At 36.4% G+C, this 19,465-nt stretch overlaps 1 protein-coding gene across 2 annotated transcripts in view; it reads left to right on the top strand.

Moving 5' to 3' along the window:
- Nucleotides 1–19,465, top strand: part of LOC149843394 (Nucleotidyltransferase family protein) — a 92,857-nt gene that overhangs the window by 12,465 nt on the left and 60,927 nt on the right. For both annotated transcript variants that reach the window (XM_089999761.1, XM_089999762.1), the window contains exon 6: nucleotides 4,743–4,785. In XM_089999761.1, coding sequence (XP_089855887.1) covers nucleotides 4,743–4,785 — 43 coding nt within the window. The remainder of the gene's footprint in view (nucleotides 1–4,742; nucleotides 4,786–19,465) is intronic.

Here is a 19,465-nt window from a genome sequence, read left to right on the forward strand (position 1 = left end):
TTTTTGTGCCCGCAACAATACTACTAGTGACACCAACAACACATTTTTTCTTTGCTGCAGAATTTTCTACTTCTGATCCTATGCTATGGGCTCTAGGATCAGTAGCGAGCTCATCTTTGTAATACACATCTTCCAAGGGCTTCACATACCCCATATCTGCCTTATGCATATCTCTTTCTTGTCTTTTTTCTCTCAGATCATCAAGTAATTGCTGATATTGCCATTTCACGACATCCAACAATTTTCTTGACGTGCATGCTTGCACATTATGACGTGTCCTTGCTAAATGATGCTTCAATATATCACCTGAAAAAGAAATTTGACAATAGTTAAACTTGATTTTTAATCGGGTTTCACTTATTACTTGAGCGTCTTATTGCCATGCCGGATCTTCTGATGCCATCTTTCCCCAAAAACACTCTATAATAAGCAAATTTCTTGAGTGAATGGGTGAAAATACACTCTTGAGAAAATCGCAAAAGCCCTCTCCCTTCTGCACAAATCGGCCCTCAAATCAATCTCATGGCTCCTAGGGTGCGTGAGTTCCCTTCTAACAACTTCTAGAATAATTGAGTAGTCGGCCCTCAAAAGGCCTTTAAAACCCAAAATAAAAAAGAAAACTTTGGGGTCTTTTTAAGTGTGTCGATACCATATAGTACGTACGCTATGTATCATATGATACAACACAATACAATGGTGTATCGTGCGATACACCTGATATGGGTACGATACACACTCGTATCACAATACGAGTACGAGTGTGTATTGTATCACAAAACCAAAAAGTAACAATACGTATCGTACGATTCAACATGATATATACAACACTGAAATAAACAAAGCAAACAACTGCCAATATCAACAAAGTTATATAATTTAAACATAATATCAAGTCTTAAAGATATTAAAATAACATCCACGTCGTTGATGCTCCATCAATAAATCTAAAATAAGAGACAACCAATTAACCTTCAAATAAAATATACATATGTATATTCTTTCAATATCACATCCTATGTAGTTAAAGAGGGACAAAGACAATAAGAGGCGGAGCAAGGGATTGAGAAGAAGAGGCGGAGCAAGGGGTAGAGAAGAAGAGGCGGAGGTCAGCGGGCTAGGGTGGTCCATGCTATAGAGAGAGAGAGAGAGAGAGAGAGAGAGAGAGAGAGAGAGATTTATATCCCCAAGCCCTTTTATTGTAATATAAAAAAAATAAATGTAACTGCCCTTGCGCCTAGCCGAGGATAGTTTAAGAGCCGACTCGACACCTAGTCGGAAAAGTCGGTACCTCTTTTTGGGGTAGACTAGAAATCATACTGACTGATGCCTAGTCAGCGCCTAGTCAGCACCTGTTTTCCATTTCTTAATTACTAAAAACCATGTTTTGGTTCAAATTGATTTAATGAAAAACTTGAATATTTTATCGTCAAGTTTAGTGCGATATGAGCGGTTGATTTTTATCTCTATAAAAATCCCATTTGAGCATGAAAAATTACCTCATCTAGTACGTGTTTTCTACTGAGAAAACTGTGACAAATATATCTACTGGTTCAGTAAGCAAAGAACACCTGCAACCATGTTTTCTTTTCAGGGCTAAAATGGGTCCTAATGCACACAATACTCATATATATAAAATATAATATATATATATATTTATAGAGAGAGAGAGAGAGAGAGAGAGAGAGAGAGAGAGAGAGAGAGAGAGAGAGAGAGAGAGAGAGAGAGAGAGAGAGAGAGAGATGGTGTTTCCCAAGTTTTGATCTCCCTCTATTTGCCATGGGGTCAAGAACATCTCTTTCACTCAATCTAACCCTATGGATGAGTTAAGCATCATTTGTTTGTACCTTGGATCATGTTTTGTGAAATAAATTCATTTTTTGAGTTATGATATCTTGGTGCATTGTGAACCATTGATTTTTTATGCCTTAAAAATCCTTCTTACACGTTGCATGATTACAATGATATGATCTAAAACATGTTCCTTTATTAAACAAACTATGCGGATCACATTTGTAGGGCTTTTTGAGTCATCTGATTGGACAATTTAGGGTGGGGGCACTAGACTCACACCAAATCTTGGGTCATACAATCCAACTCTTTCGCTCTTCCCCCTCTATATTTGTATATTTATATATTTATATATAAAAGGTGCATCTGTGTGAACTGGGGTCTGTGTGGATGGGCATGCATGCAAAAAAATGAGCTTTAGTGGCAATTGTAACCACCAAAAATTCATTTTTGTGGTTTTTCTGATCTGACGGCCTGCATCGGTTTGCATGGATGGGGTTTGCAGCACTGATGCAAGATTCTATCTATCCATCTGTGTATGTGTGCTTGTTGGGGGGGGGGGGATGGGGGAGCAAATATTCTTGTACACTTGAGGGCAGTGTTATTTAAAACGCACCTCTGCTCCTCAAGGCGCCAGCCTGAGGCGCGAAGAAGAAGAATGAAAGAAAGAAAGAAAGAAAGAAAGAAGATATATTTAATTAATTTCTTAGTTACTTTTTATATGTTAATCTCATATTTTTTAGTACTTATTTGGGATTTTCTAAGTTTCTTAGTTTTTATATGTTAATCTCATTTTTTTAGTACTTATTTGAGATTTTCTATTGCTTATTGGTTGTTGCTTTATAGGACATTATATTTTTCAATTATGTAATTAGTTTTCCAGTTATGTAATCAGTTTCTTAGTTACTTTTATATGTTAATCTCATATTTTTTAGTACTTATTTGAGATTTTCTATTTCTTATTGGTTGTTACTTCATCAATAAAGCATTTTTTATTTATTTGTATTTTTAGATATTTTTTTATAATTTTTTTAAAGTTTTCAAAAAAATATTTTGAGGCTTATGCCTCGCCTCAGTTTTTGGTGGAGCGCCTCACTACGCTTCAACGCTTTTCACAACACTGCTTGAGGGTATCATGCAAGTGATAAGCTCTACCATTCTCGAGTTCTTTCTTACTACCATTTCTTCGCCATGGAAATGTCAGATATTGGTAATATGGCATAGTGCCCTTCCATGGGGGTTACCAACCCCTCCAGTTTCCAGTATCACTGTTGCTGGGAAATCTTAGTATATAGGCGTTTCTGTATAGTATATACTCAAGTGCACAGAATCAATTCTTCTGTGTGTGTGTGTGTGTGCACGCAGGTTGAATAAGATAGCTGGATTAGGTAGAGTCGTGCCATAGTAATCAAGATATCTTGGTTAGAATCACAATTGGGCGCTATCCCTTATTTTGGATATGAAGGCAAAAGATTTGAAAAGATGAGCTGATATTATGCTTGTTTTCTTGTTGTGAATGGTCACCCTGGCGGGATAGGCTGGCATGTTGTTTAAGGGTTTTATTCTTGTCAGTGGGACGTCCATGGTTAAGATCTAGGTTATGGTAAATGTCTATTGGAGAAGGTGCTCCATAGCACAACAGCTATCTGCAGCTTGATGCATGCATGTTGAGACCTGTCTGGAATTCCTCTGTCCTTGAACTCTTCTAAATTGTTCAGCTTGTTAGGTTAAGGCACACTACAATTCTGTACAGCTAATTTGAAATAACCCTGGTCCTTAGATCAGTCTTTGACTATGTAACCGGGACACGCCAAACCTGTCGGCGTACCCGTGTCGACACACGTCGACATGGGTGTGGGTACTGGATGCAGCACGGGTAAGTGCTGGTCCGGATCGGGTCCAATCCTGACCCAACCCAATTTTTGTTCCCTCCGGCGAAAGGCAGGGAGGAAGAAGAAAAAGGAGGAGGAAGAGGAAGAAAAAGAAAGAGAAGGAAGAAGAGAGAGAGAGAGAGAGAGAGAGAGAGAGAGAGAGAGAGAGAGAGAGAGGTTTCATGCCCACCCACCTTTTTATTAAAAAAGGTGGGTTTGGATCTAGTGTGGACACTAATATATATCCAAACTTGATCTAGACCCAAACACACACACACACACACACAGAGAGAGAGGGGCTGAAAGGGGGCTTTCCTGCCCTCTAAGACAAAACCCACCCCCCTTTTTATTACAAAAGTGGGTCTGGACTATGTGTGGACCCTAATATAGATCCACACTTGATCTAGATCCAAACTCTCTCTCTCTCTCTCTCTCTATATATATATATATATATAGCCGTGTCCCCATACCCACATTTTTTGGAATTGTCGTCGTGCCCTCCATACCGTACCCGCACCCAGGTGACATAGGTCTTTGGCTTTATTTTCTGGGTTGACATTCTTGATGCTGGACTTGGTCAGAAATCTTGGTTGAACTGCTGATTACTAGGATGCGGACATTTAATTTCCCTAGTGATCTAAATTGATCTGTATCTCATGGAGAGAAATATAGAGTTTCTTCTTTTATTGTCTCTCCCTGGTCATTGTCAACATTGTTGACTTAGCTAATTGTAAGGCATATGCATTACTTCTTAAGTTATAACACTTCTTAGGTCAATATTTAGCATTTTGGCCTTGTCTTCTCGCATATTGACGTCATATTTTTAGGTTTTGAATTGTTGCCTTGTCCTTGTTATTGCATCTTCTTAATTAATTTCTGTTTGTCATTTGTGTTGATAAAGAGTGCTACCTCTATGTAGCTTATATCTAGAATTTGTATCAGCTAGAAAAAAAATCCTTCAATTTTTTGAAATCCTAAATCATCTATACATTGTGTACTTTGCGTGCAATGAATTATGTAATGCATCCCATTCGAAGTAGGATATTCCTACAGGAGCCCTAATACCAGTCTTTTGTTTACCAGTTTTGATATATTCAGTGGTCCAGAAGCTGCAAAGTTTATCAAGGTATCATATGTTTTGCTGTAGAATGTCAATATTCTTCGTTTGTGTTGTTTAGTACATAGATTTGCAATACTCATAGATTATTGTGTCTGCCATAGTATGTAAGCATAAAACTTGTTCATGATTGATGTATAAATGCATAATTCACATCCAGTGCAAACAAATATGAACTTATTATATTGTAACTTTCTTTTGGCAAAATAAGGCTCTCTTTGGGAGCTGGTGTGAGCGGTGATGGGAGTAGAGATGAATATGGGTGTTGGGAGTATAGTTGTCAACTACATCATTGTGAGGATGTAGTTGAATGTGGAGATAAGAGGCCATCTCCTCTCCCATCTCCCAAATAGCTGGTGGGGTAGGGGATTCAGTGAATCCCCTTCTCCCCTCCTATCTCTCTCTCAAATCTGGCTTCCAAGCAAACATTGTTTCAACATAACAAAAATTTGCAAATACGTTTTGTAGCACAAAGAATAGGTCAAAAACAATTTTCAGAAAAATGACAAAATATACATTTGTAATTCTTGCAAATGAAAGACTTTTTTTTTTAACTTGAAAGTAACTATATATTTTTCAAAAATGCCTTTCTTTTGAGGGTGTTCTGGTTATTTCAAGTTCTAATTTTCTTGTAATCAAGTTCTAATTTTCATGTAATCAAGTTCTAATTTTCATGTAGAGCTTTGTACTAGTTTAATAGGTGGATAAACTTTCACTTTCACAGCTGAGATCATTTTAATCTAAACACTGTGCGAGTCCTTGCAGAAATTCCTAGAAAGCTTTTAATTGCATCACATAAATGTCTGATGTTTCAAGCTTTTATTTCTTTTTATATTTATTGTTTAACATAGATATTGCTTTTATTCACTATTTTATGGAATTCAGTAGCAAATAATTGCCATTTGCAATTATGAAGCTGAAAGTTAGTTTTGTTTCTTTTGGTTATCTAGGAGCTGGATTCCTTTTAGAAATGGGGTTGAGTGGGGATCACCCTTGTGATCTTCTGACCCTTTGTGCTGTATGGTGGTTATATGAAAGCTTAAACTTCATCTTTGTGTCTATTTGACTATTTCTAGTTCACATTAAATTGATTGAGGGTTCATGAACGAATGTAGTTTTAGTTGGATCAAACTCTTGTTTGTGAATCTGCGTCCCTGCAACTCGAGAAAGAAAAGAGGGAAACAAAAGATGGGAGAACTAATGAGGGCGATACCCAATCTAGGGGCGTCCCTTCTTTTAATATAAAATGTGAATGTTAGAAATTACAACACTGTCCTTAGACAATAATAAAATACAGCACTGAACATGAAAAGACAAAAGTACCCTGATATTATATTACATCTTCTAACAGCTCCCTCCCCCCTCAAACTGCCTCAAACCTATGTCACATGGGTGCGGGTGCGGGGGTGCGGCACTTTAAAAAACCTTGGGTGCGGGGGTGCGGCAGGGCAAAAATGTAAAAAATTATATATATATATATTATATAATTTTGAAGTTTTAACAGTTAACATTTGTCATAATTTAACATTTAACATTGTCATAATATCATTTATCATGCATGAAATATATCAACCTAAATATCAATCAAATAAGTAAAGCAATTACATAAATCAACCTAAATATCAATCAAATAAGTAAAGCAGAAAAGAACTAAATTATATTACCAAAAGTGGTGCCGCAGCAGGACCATGAATAATTAATAAATAACGATGAAGTAATGGATCTTAATAATTTTCTTCTTCATCATCAAATGCATCATTAGAAGGAATACTGAGCTCAGCTAAATCCATGTTTGTGATGTTGAAATCATGCTCTCCCTCGAAGTCACACTCTTCTGGGTTTACATCCCAAAATTTGGATGTTCCTTGTCTGCGTTACAAACCCAATTTGAAAATGTTAAATACAATACAAGTATATTTAAATGAAAAATTAAGAAATAATCAAATAACTAAGAGAGCAAATTAGTACCTGTATTCATCATTGGTTCACGAAGTCAAAGATTTGAATGAACATATACTAAATCCTCTGCACGCTTGCTGGTGAGTTTATTTTTCTTAATGTTGTGGATTTGAGAATATGTGCTCTAATTTCTTTCACAACAAGATGAACTAGCAGGCTGCTATAACAATCTTAATGCAAGACGTTGGAAAATGGGTGTTTCTGATCCAAATGTTGACCACCATGTGATAGGATTTATATTATCCTCCTCTCTCGCGAATAATGTCGGTCCATATAATCTCGAAGATGAAAATTTTTCAAACTCTTGTGTGACTTGATTTATAAGATATGCTTCTGGAAAAAGTCTTATCATACACATATTTCTATGCCTTGATAGCTGTGGGTCGAAATTTGGAGGTTCACGACCAATACCACCTGCCCGCCACTTATTTACATAATATTTTGGATTAAGAGAATGTGCCATGCAATGCAAAGGAGTGTTGCTCTTATCCCATCTTCTGACTAAAATTGAATGAATATGGTTAAAAAATTCTGAATCATCTAATGCAGAATTTTTTTCTTCATGCTTGAAAACTACAACTTGTATTTTTTCAATCATATTATCTCACATTTCATAAACTCTTCGAAGAATGGGCTCATCCTTATCAACTTCTTAAATTTCCCAAATACGTTCCGTAAATTGAAGGAAGTATACCACTCTATCCCAAAACTCATCATCAAGAATGAATTTCTTAATTTCTTGAGCTTTGATATCATCATCAACACGATAAAAATTTCAATTTTCATCAGTCACCATGCTAACCAAAGTATTCTTCACTTTTTTAATCCTCTCCACCATCACAATGATGGATGGAAAACGTGTTTTAGCAACCTTCAACAATTTCAGGTCAGAATGTCTATTAAATATAGCATTAGCACGATGGTGCTTAACAACAAAATTCCTAATGCTTTTGACATTTCTTTCTAAATCTTCAATCCATGAACATAAAGCATATGCTTGTGAATTTTCTTCTTTAGGGTTGCAGATGCTCTTTAGGGTCAGATTTAAGTTGTGTGCTACACAGGGAGTCCAAAAAATATGAGGGTACTCAATCTCCAAACTCAACGTTCCACTTTTACAAATTGGAGCGTTGTCTGTAATGATTTGTACCACTTTCTGATCACTCACTTCTTTTATAATTTCTATAAACAACCCCTTCAAGTACGCTGCATTTTTATATTTCTCAGATACATCAACTGCTTTCAAGAATATTGGGCCACTAAGCGAACAAGTAATGAAATTGATCATTGGATGCCTTTGAATATCTGTCCATCCATCAGAAACAATAGAAACTCCATTTTGCTCTCATGAATATTTTTTAATCTTCAGCAACCTCTCCACATTTGCCCTCTCTTCTGCAAGAAGTGTGGTTCATAATTTTTCTGAGCTTGAAGGCAAATAGCTATTCAAATTACAATTTGCCAAAGATGTTACTAAATCCTTCCAATAAGGATTTCTAGCCGCATTAAATAGGAGTGAGCTAAAATAAAAATACCTCTCTACTTTTCTATCCATATCCTCCCTTCCATATGTATTGAATGCTGCATGTATCGTTTCTCTACCTCCTACATTGATTTTTTTTTTCAGCATCTTCTTGGTGACTTTCAAATGACACACTAATTGCACAAGAATCACTCATTGTCTTTCTCTTCTCATATTCTTCTTGTATTGTCTTCGTATTGTCTCATCAACTTTTGTACATCCTGAAATATCATGTCCTGATATCTTCAACAAATGAGCCTTCGCTCTTGTGTAAGACCCAACAAAATCCTTTTCACAGGGCTTGCATCAAAATCTATTATTTTCACCACCTCCTTTTCAAGTTTTTGCAAGCTTATCTACATGTACCCATAGTGGCCCCACATCATCACTCCCACTACAACTATCAACAAAACTAGCAGCAGAACTCATATGTGGGGATGAGGATGACGCAAGTCCTTTCCCTTTATCCGTCAATTTTATTTTGAAAACACAAAAAAAATTATCTTAAAATCAATTATGCAGACAATCAAGATTTATAATATCGACTCCAATTGTAATGCTCCAAATGTTTAACTCAAAAATTTTTGGAATAATTTTTTTTCTAAACAACAGTGAAAATGTTTTATTAAATCCTCAGTCAATTTATTTGGGCGGATTACAAGTAATAGCATAAACTCAATAACATTAGGCGGATTAAACTCTTGTATTGAAATCTTACAAGTCATAAATTATAAACTTAATGAATTTATTAAAGTCAGAGTTCCTCATGACATTCGCAGAAGATATAGTCTTATGGCATTGTCCACAACGACGATCACAATTGCCCATCTTTGTCTTTTTTCTGAAAATATTAATTCAGAAAGGGGTTAAACTACCCCGTTTGAGTAAGAAGCATACTATCTATATGAGTGTGCTCAATGTCATGTGTACAAGTATATGCACTGCACATTTATATAAGAAATAACAAACATTTAAACAAGGGTTGAATGCACAATTCACTAAATTCAAGCATTTCATGATCTATTACATAAAAGAAAGACATCAATGAACGACACATCATATGAATGAATCACATTTAGGTTATCATATTTTGCATGTAAAGGAAAACATTTCTAGACTATGCATCACATGAGTGAATCACAATCATATTCTAACAATTGCAACACCAAGCATTGTGCAAATACTTGAAGACTTTCAGAAATGTACTAACTTTATGTTTTCTCTTGTTAATTACCCTGTGGGTACACACAAACATTCGACATCATAGCGGACCGAGATCACACGGAGGTTTGTTATGCTTTTCCAATTAATACCCCATATGACTAGCCGTGCGGAGGTCCAAAGGGGACGTTAGAGTACTCCCCAATGGCTAGAACTAGAATTCTAATTGGGTTTCAGATCCATCCAGGATCCGAATCCATTCGTCGTATCCGAATCCAAATACTGGATCTATTTGATCCTGTTTGGATTCAAGATCCATTTGGAATTAGAGTAAGTTTTTCTGTAACGAGCTGACTCAAGAAATTTGCAGAGGGACCAGAGGACAAGGTGGATGACGAAGAGTAATTCATATCAATGGGACAACGAATAAACGAACAAGACGAATGAAAAGAAAGAAAAAGAAAGTTGGAGATCACTTAATCAATCAATAGAACTTCAATAAGGGATGCACCCGTGCTACCAATAGACGTAAACTGTTTTGCCTTTTTTTTAGATTCAGAATCGAGATTGTAGACTGTTATAACCTGCCTATAGGCGTCGCACAGAAAACACTAAACAGTAATAAAAAAGAAACTTTTGTCATCAAAGAGGAATCAAAGAGGAAATAAATCAAAAAATACTTAAAAATTGCAGTAGATTTGTTTGTAATCAAAGAGGAGACTGCAATCAAAGAGGGAAAACACGAATCAAAGGGATTGCAATCAAAGAAACTGCAATCAAAGAGGAGAAAACTGCAGTCATTGATTTCCAAGAAGGATGTTAATGGTGAAAAGGAAAACTGCAGACGTTAATGATGCTGCAGACGCTAATGATGAAGAAGAGAGACAAATGGTGATGATAATGAGTACTATGAAGAAGAAGAATGAACGAGAATCAGAAAAATGAACGAGTAGCAGAAGTTACCAGGAAAGAAGAAGAATAGATGAAGAAATATATCAAAAACTGTTCCTTCAGAGATCTTCAGATCTCGCTGAACACACTTATGGTAGGGTTCCACAACCTCTGCTCTGATACCATATAAGATTCCTTGTGGGGTTCAACCTTCACTGTAGAAAATAAAGAAAAGAGAGAGAGGAGGGAGATACACAATGGCGGGGGCGGCGCACGTTAACCCGACCTCCAAGCCCTAAGCTTTATAAATAAGCAAATATACAATGTCTGAGATTACAAAAATATTACAGGATTGCCATTAATGAAACAACATTGAGCATGTGTTAGAATATTTAACGTGTATGGATTTGGATCCAGATCCAGATCCATACACATACTATATTTTAACACTCCCGACTCTCCTGCCGAAAACAGGGAGGGGCTCGGCCTCTCCCTTGAAATCAAAGGGGAGCAGGGTGGGGGGCTCGACCACTCCCCTGCTGACCCAACAAGAGAGTGAGAGGGAGCATGGGGGGCTCGGCCCCTCCCCTGCTGACCCAACAAGAGAGCGAGAGGGTACTTGTGACGAGGGAGAGGAGGAGGTGGCGTCGGGCTCCCCTGCGCGACGTCGGGAGGAGAGGAGGTGAGCGAGAGAGCGGAGCTGCGTGGGAGAGGAGAGGATTAGGGCAAATTTTTTTTGCCCTAATCCTCTTTCGCAGACCCTTTTGATCGGGCAACAGTATTTTTTTACGTTCGAAAATTTGGATGAAAACAACCTTGGGTGTGTTGACCGCACCCAGGGTCGTGTTGACCGCACCGGGTGTCGCACCCGCACCTGCATCGCGTCGATGCCGGTGCGGCACCTGCTTTGCCCCTGTGACTTAGCCTCAAACTGTGCATGGACCTTGGACAATTTGCCTTTTAAGAACCAATGTCTCAATGAGGACAACAATTTGGTAAAAAGGTCTGCCACTTGATCTTCGCTTCTAAGGAATAATGGATAAATCTCTTGACTTGCAACCCTTTCTCTAACAAAATGTTGATCCATCTTCACATGCTTCATTTTTTTGTGCTATACTAGGTTAGTGACAATGACCACTGCACTTCTGTTTTCACAGAATAAAAGTGATTTTATAATATTTTGATGAAGAGTGACCAACAAATGTCTAGTCCATAATACTTCAGCTGCCGCTATTGCCATTGGCCTTTATTCGGCTTCTGTGCTTGAGCGGACTACAGTCTTTTGCTTTCTGCTAGCCCAAGACAACAAATGTGGCCCCAAAAAAACTACATACCCCGTGATTGATCTCCTAGTGGATGGATCGCTGGCTCAATCTACGTCTGAGTATGCAAGCACAACCAGCACCATGCTGATAGAATTTCTTGGAGAATTCTTTCTATAGACAAGCCCATATCTCACGGTGCCTTTAATATATCGAAGAATTCTTTTAGCGGCTTCCATGTGGCTAACTCTAGGCGTGTGCATAAATCGAGATATTGTTAAAATGTATTCTATATATATATATATATAAATTTTTTGTAATACCCTTTAAGGGTAAACCTGTCATTTCTACATTTTACGCATATTCCCCTTGGAATATGATTATATTTTTTCTTCCTTTATTTTTTATTCTGTGTTTTCTTTCTTTTTTTTTCTTTTTATCTTTTTCCTTTTTCTAGCCTTGGGGGATCCACATAGAGACGTTGGGCCCCTCTAACGTCTATATGGAGCCCCTCCAAGGTCTCCTTTTGAGCATTATAAATAGGGTCTTCCCCTTTGTAACTTTCAAGCTTTTGATCAAAAACTCTTCCATTATTCAATAAAGATTGCTTATTTTTATGCCTTTGTGCATTGGTGATTTAGTATGTGCATTTGAGCACACTTGTTCAAGTGTTCTTCTTGTGCCTTTGTGCACATCACTTTTTGACGAGTTGCCACTTTTTGTGCACGTTGTCTCTTTGAAGACATTTTCACATAGTATTAGAGCTTGGTCTAGAGAAAAAGAGCTCGGGTATTGAGTCATTTTGGCGGTCTCTTTGAAAAACGTGTCAATTTCTCATTCTTTTGGCACAAAAAGCTCTTACAAATTATTTCAAGTAAAGCTCAATACATCAAGTAAGCTCAAACAAGACCCGTTGTGGTAAGATTTCAACTCTTGAAGACTCTTTCTTTCTCGTAAAGGCATATCTATGAGAGAAAAGGATTCTCATTTTTTCTTAGGTTTTAAACTCAATGGGTCCAATTATCATGTTTGGGCCGGCAATATGGAAGCCCATATTAAGGGAAAAGGCCTTTGGAGCTATGTCAAAGGCACTATTCCCGAACCCGAACAAAAAATCACTACTATTGAAAAAGGTTAAATTAAGGTTCTTGATGAGGAAGAAAGAGAAAAGACTTTTGAAGAATATAATAAGAAGCATGAGGAGTGGAAAATAAAGAATTACAAAATCTTTTTATGGATTTTCTCTTCGGTTGAGACTCGAATCAATGCAAATATTTTGAAATTTAAGAAGGCGCCTCAAGTATGGGAATATCTTGAGAGGATGTATACTTCAAGGGATTTGTCATACAAGTATTATCTTCAAAAAAGGACTTTGACCCTTCAACAAGGCGAATTAACTATTAGAGAATATTTCGTCGAATTATCCTCTATTTGGGATAAGCTTACTATGCTTGAACCAAAATGGAGTGGAGAAACCATTGAGCTTCGATACAAGCAATTGGAAGAAGATCGATTTTTTAATTTTTTGAATGGACTTAGACCCGAGTTTGAACAAATAAGGTCTTCTCTTCTATCTTCTTTCACTTCCCCACCACTTGAAGATGTTCTTACTAAGTTAAGTGGAGAAGAAACTCGTATCAGAATGAGCAAGACCAATCCAAGTGTTCTTGCAATACCTTCAAACCAAGAGGAAAAAGAATGAACATATGTTGTTTCTAGACTGGGGAACAACTTAAAAATATACAAACCCCCTCATTAAAAAAATCAAAATCGTGGAGCGAGAAAAAATGGTGGTCAAAATGGAAGGTACTAAGGAAGAGATTATAGCAAAATTATGTCATTTTTGTAAAGAGCCGGGACACATCAAACCGGTGTGTCCAAAATAGAAGAAAATGATGGCTATGTCTACCACATTTCAACCACATATTGGAAGAGGGGCCATCTACTTTCACCAATGAAGTTCTATCTCTAAGTCAAATCGTAGAAGCTCTTCAACCACTTCTCAAGGGATCAACTTTTGGGGCCGCCATGTCAACGTTCTCCCCTCCCTATAAGACTTTTTGGCTTTTAGATTCGGGTGCCTCCTTTCATATGACTCCAATTTTTTTTTCTCTTTCTAAATATTAAAAAAATTACCGCCCTCTTTTGTTTTAACCGCAGTTGACACTTCTCTTGAAATCAAAAGAATTGAAAATTTCGAAAATCAAGGATTTTTTATTCTCAAAATTAGATTTATATAATAACTAAATTTAAATTTACTTTCGGTCTCTCAACTCTCGGACCATGGGTGTGATATAAAATTTTCATTTAACAAATGTTAGATACATGATTGCCCGTTCAGGGAGTTGATTAGGGAAGGCTCTAGGAAGAGAGATCTATAATATGTGGATTTTCTTCAAATACCTAAGAACCCTTTTTGTAATATTGTCCAACATAAATATATAAACGTTTGGCACAAAAGACTTGGGCATCCCAATGTCATCAAGCTTTCTTATTTACATTTTGTTAAAGATCTTTGTAAATGTGATTTCACTTGTAATAATTGTATTCTTGAAAAAATGAGAAGTATGCCTTTTGAACAAAGATCTATATTTACAACCAAATTATTTGAACTTGTTCATTCGGATGTACAGGGACCGACACTCGTTATATCAAAATGAGGGTTTGCTTACTATGTTATTTTTGTTGATGATTATTCTAGATATTTTTGGATATACTTTCTTAAACATAAACATGAGGTTTTTGCTTTATTTAGAGCATATCACATGATGATTAACAATCAATTTAATGGAAACTTAAAGTTTCCTAGAATAGACTCCAGAGGTGAGTATCTTTCAAATGAGTTAAAAAATTATCTTGAAAATTACAGAATTGTTCATCAAAAGTCTTGTCCAAAAACACTTCAACAAAATGGTTTAACTCAAAGAAAACATAGACATATTATAGAAACCACTAGAACCTTACTTATTTATCAAAACTTTCAAAAAGATTTTGGGTCGAGGGGGCCCTTTCATCCGTTTATCTTATAAATCGTCTTTCATCAAAAAATTTAAATAAAATTTTATCTTTTGAAATATTATATATAAAAGAACCCGACTAGAATAGATTGAGAACTTTTGTATGCAAATGTTTTGTTCTTACGGATAAAAATGACAAACTCTCACCAAAAGCCATTCCTTGTGCATTTCTTGGATATTTCGAAACTCAAAAAAGGTTTTTGATGTTATGATATTAAGAATGACAAATTATATGTGTCTAGAAATGTAGCCTTCTTGGAAAACATTAGTGGTTTTGAAAAGTGTGAATCTCATGAAGAGAATATTGACTATTATTTCTTGTTTGAATTATTATCTAGAAATGATGATGTTTCTAGTGATGATGAGTTCACATATAATTATCTTAGTGATAATGAAGTAGAAGAAAATAAGAACTCTTTTCATCAATCTACCGATCATCATATTGAAGAAAGAGTATCTAGTGATCCTATCACTTATATATATAAAGATAAAAGCATTTTTAGAAGTGCAATTGAAAAATATAGTGAACCTAGTAAATCTACCTCTTCGCAAGAGATAAGTCTTCGAAGAACCGAAAGAACTAGAAAAGTTTATTCTAGGTTTATATCCTATGATTCATTTTCACCTAGATATAGAGCTTGTGTTAGTGCCATTCACTTAGACGTGAAACCTAAAAACTTTGAAGAAGTTAAAAAGAGTATTCAATGGAGAAAAGTTATGGATAATGAACTTAGAGCTCTTAGGAAAGTTAAGACACGGGGATTTCAAAATCTTTCAAGAGGAAAGGAAACTATAGGGTGTAGATGGGTTTTCAAAGTCAAGACCAAGAGTGATAAATCTCTTGAAAGATACAAAGCACGCTTAGTTGTCAAAGGGTATGGAATAGACTATGATGAGACATTTGCTCCCGTTGCGCATATGGTTAGAGTTAAATGTCTCATTACTATTGCTTAAATTAACAAATGAAACGTCTATCAAATGGATGTCAAAAATGCTTTTTTGAATGATGATCTTAACAAAGAAGTGTATATAGATTTTCCTCCAAGTATGAAGATTCTTAAAGATAAAGTGCTTCGCCTACAAAAATCTCTTTATGGTTTGAAACAAGCTCCCAAGGCTTGGTATGATCGATTTACTAGCATAATGGTAGAAAATGGTTTTGTCTCATGCTACACCGACACTGCTTTATTTGTCAAGAACTCTGATGCAGGTATTGTAATTTTGTTATTATATGTTGATCAAAGGTGATGATGCAGTAGGAATCAAGAGGATCAAGTCTACTCTAACAAAAAAATTTGAAATGTCGGACTTAGGTTTTTTAACATATTTTTTGGGCATTGAAGTTGCCTATTCTCACAGGGGTTATTTGTTGTCCCAAACTAAGCTTGCTTTGAGGCTATTGACAGGTCATATATTTCAGATGACAAAACTTGTGAAACTACTGAAGTAGTAGGGACAAAGATGAATATTGATGATGGGATTCCTTACAGGCAACTGGTTGGTTCATTGATGTATTATGCATGTTGTAAGCCAATTTCAACATGCACTTATATCAGTTCATATGAGTGATGTTCTTCGGATTATCCGATATGTGAAAAGGTCCATAAATAAAGGAGTATTTATATCCTCATCTTTTGAATTAAATTTAATTGCCTATACTGGCTCTGATTGGGGAGGTGACCCAAATAATCATCGCTCCTCCACTGATTTTTATATTTTTTTAGGGGAATCTTTGGTTTCATGGAGATGTAAGAAACAACAGAAGGTGTCCCTATCTTCTACGGAGGCCGAGTATCCAGCCATGACAACTACAACTATGAAAATTGTTTGGATTCGGTGGTTATTGGAAGATATGGGAGTTCGTGTTCAAGGGCCTACCAAGTTATGCTGTGACAACAAAAGTGCAATATATATTGCAAAGAATCACACTTTTTATGAATGCACAAAGCATATCGAGATGGACTGCTACTATGTTAGAGAGGAATATCTAAAGAATGTTATTGATCTACCTTATGTGATATCAGAATACCAACTGACAGACTTTTTCACTAAGGCGATTTGTTCCCCTAGATTCAATTTTCTTTTTGGCAAACTTTCGGTCATTACACCGTAAGTTTGAGGGGGATATTAAAATGTGTTATATATATATATATAAAATTTTTGTAATACCCTTTAAGGGTAAAACTGTTATTTCTACATTTTACGCATATTTTCCTTGGAATATGATTTTATTTATTTTTTCTTTCTTTTCTTTCTTTTTTTATTTTCTTTTTATCCTTTTCCTTTTTCTATCCTTGAGGGGCCCACATAGAGACGTTGGGTTGTGACCGTTGGAGGGGCTCCAATGTCTATATGGAGCCCCTCCAAGGTCTCCTTTTGAGCATTATAAATAGGGGTCTTCCCCTTTTGTAACTTTCAAGCGTTTGAGCAAAAGCTCTTCCATTATTCAATAAAGATTTCTTATTTTTATGCCTTTGTGCATTGGTGATTTATTATGTGCCTTTGAGCACACTTGTTCAAGTGTTCTTCTTATGCCTTTGTGCACATCACTCTTTGAGGAGTTGACGCTTTTTGTGCACGTTGTCTCTTTGAAGACATTTTCATGGATACTTGGTTTACTGCAAACACTAAGTCAGATCTAGTGAAAGTTAGATACTGAAGGGCTCAAACTAGACTTCTGAACTTTTTTGTATTCTCTAGAAGGAGGTCTCCTTGGTCATCATTTGTTAGCCTCATGTTTACTGCAATGTGTGTTTGTACTGTTCACAGCATATTTACCTTGAGTCAAAACTAGAGAACTGTTTGTTTGATCAACCTCTCCTCCAAAGAAGTATCTCAGAGATCCCAAGTCTTTCATATGAAATTTTCTACTGAGCATGGATTTCAACCTAGAAATTCTCTCAGGATTGCTGTTCGTGATCACTAAATCATCTATCGTGATCACTAAATCATCTACACACAAGTATAATAGTAATGTAAAAACCATCAAAGTGGACAAACAATGAATAATCACACTAACTTCTGATAAAACCCATGGACCAAACTGCTGCACTGAAAGTCTTGAACCATGCACGCGACACTTGTCTTAATCCATAGATAGCTTTCTTCAAACGAAGAATTGTGATTCGAACATCCGCTTCAGGATACCTAGGTGGTTGCTCCATATGAACTTCTTCATGCAAGCTTTCACAAAGAAATGCATTCTTAACATCCATTTGACTAAGATCCCAACCATAGGCAAGAGAAAGAACAATTCTTATTGTACCCATTTTTACAACTGGGCTAAACGTCTCATTAAAGTCCAATCCATGTTATTAAGTATATCCTTTTGCAACTAATCTCCCCTTATACCTCTCAATGCTACCATATGCCCTGTATTTTATTTTATAAACCCATTTGCATCCGATTATATTCTTATTCATAGGTCTAGGCATGACTTCCCAAGTGTCACACATGTAACACAAAAATCTCTTCATTCATAGCATCAACCCACATGGGATTATTTCTTGCTTCATTATAGAACTTAGGTTCTTGACCCGAATCAATAGATGCAACAAAAATCTGAAATTCAGCTGAGAAGGTTTCATAACTTGCCTATAACCGGAGAGTATGTTTGACTCGGTGTGACCTTCTAAGCTGATCTGACTGGGCAATGCCATATGTTGCATCCATGTTTTGTTAGGGAGATTCCATAGGAACAAAAAATGGTCATCACCGATCTTTGGTGCAACTGCTAGGGGCTGCTTGCGTCTATGATAAACCTTTGGATAAAACTCAAAATGACCGTTTGCCTGCTCCTGATCAGCAGCTAAATCTGATTTGCAAGAAGTGCTGTGTTCCTGATTGTTGTCAGCCCACTCACTTTCAGTGTTCTTGGGTTGATATTTCATGGTATTTGCGTCATGTTTGGCAGCTTGACTAGATGGCCAAAAGGACAGCAACATCTTCATGTTTATGGTGCTGCTAGCGTCACTATGGTCATCAAACTCATTCTCATAGAATGTAACATGCCTCGATATGACCAGCTTTCCTGTTGCCGAATTGTAACGACAATATCCTTTGTAAATGTCATCATATCCCACAAATTTACATACTTGAGCCTTGGGTGAGAATTTATCATGCATAAAATCATGAACATGCACAAAACATTTGCTTCCAAAGGTTTTTAGGAGTGCATAATCAGGTTGTTGACCGTATAGCATGAAATAAGGAGAATCCCCATTAAGAGATGTGAGTGGCATATGGTTAATCAAGTGTACGACAATATGAAATGCTTCGGACCACAAACCCATTCGTATTTTGGACTCTTTGTTAAGAGTAAGGGTTGTCTTAGAAATGTGCCTCTGTTTCTTCTCTGCAACTCCATTTTGCTAAGAGGTCATTGGACAAGACAACTCACGTTTAATCCCATGATCGTTTAAGTAACTCGAAAAAGCCACTGAAACATATTTACTACTGCCATCACTATGAAAACACAATATTTTGCGAGAGAATTGGGTTTCAACAAGCACTTTGAATTTATGAACATTTGGTAGCACATAATCTTTAGATTTTAAGAAATAAATCCAGGCGTACCATGCCAAATCATCAACAAAGAGTACATAATATCTGGATTTGAACAAGGACAAGACAGTGGCAGGACCCCAAACATTAGAATGAATTAATTCCAAAGGAAACGAAGTTCTTTTATTAGAAATACCAAAAGGGAGCTCATGATTCTTACAAACTCGACACCGAGAACATGACATGGAAATCTTTGTGACTTATTATTTAATGGAATAAGTCTTCTATTACATAGGATTTCAATAAAACCAGAATTAGAGTGACCCAGTCATTTGTGCCATAACACTACATCATTATTAGAGGAGACCATATCA

Source organism: Nuphar pumila, chromosome 3 (assembly GCF_984573655.1).
Source record: "Nuphar pumila chromosome 3, dmNupPumi1.hap1.1, whole genome shotgun sequence".
In the NCBI taxonomy this organism is placed as follows: Eukaryota; Viridiplantae; Streptophyta; class Magnoliopsida; order Nymphaeales; family Nymphaeaceae; genus Nuphar; species Nuphar pumila.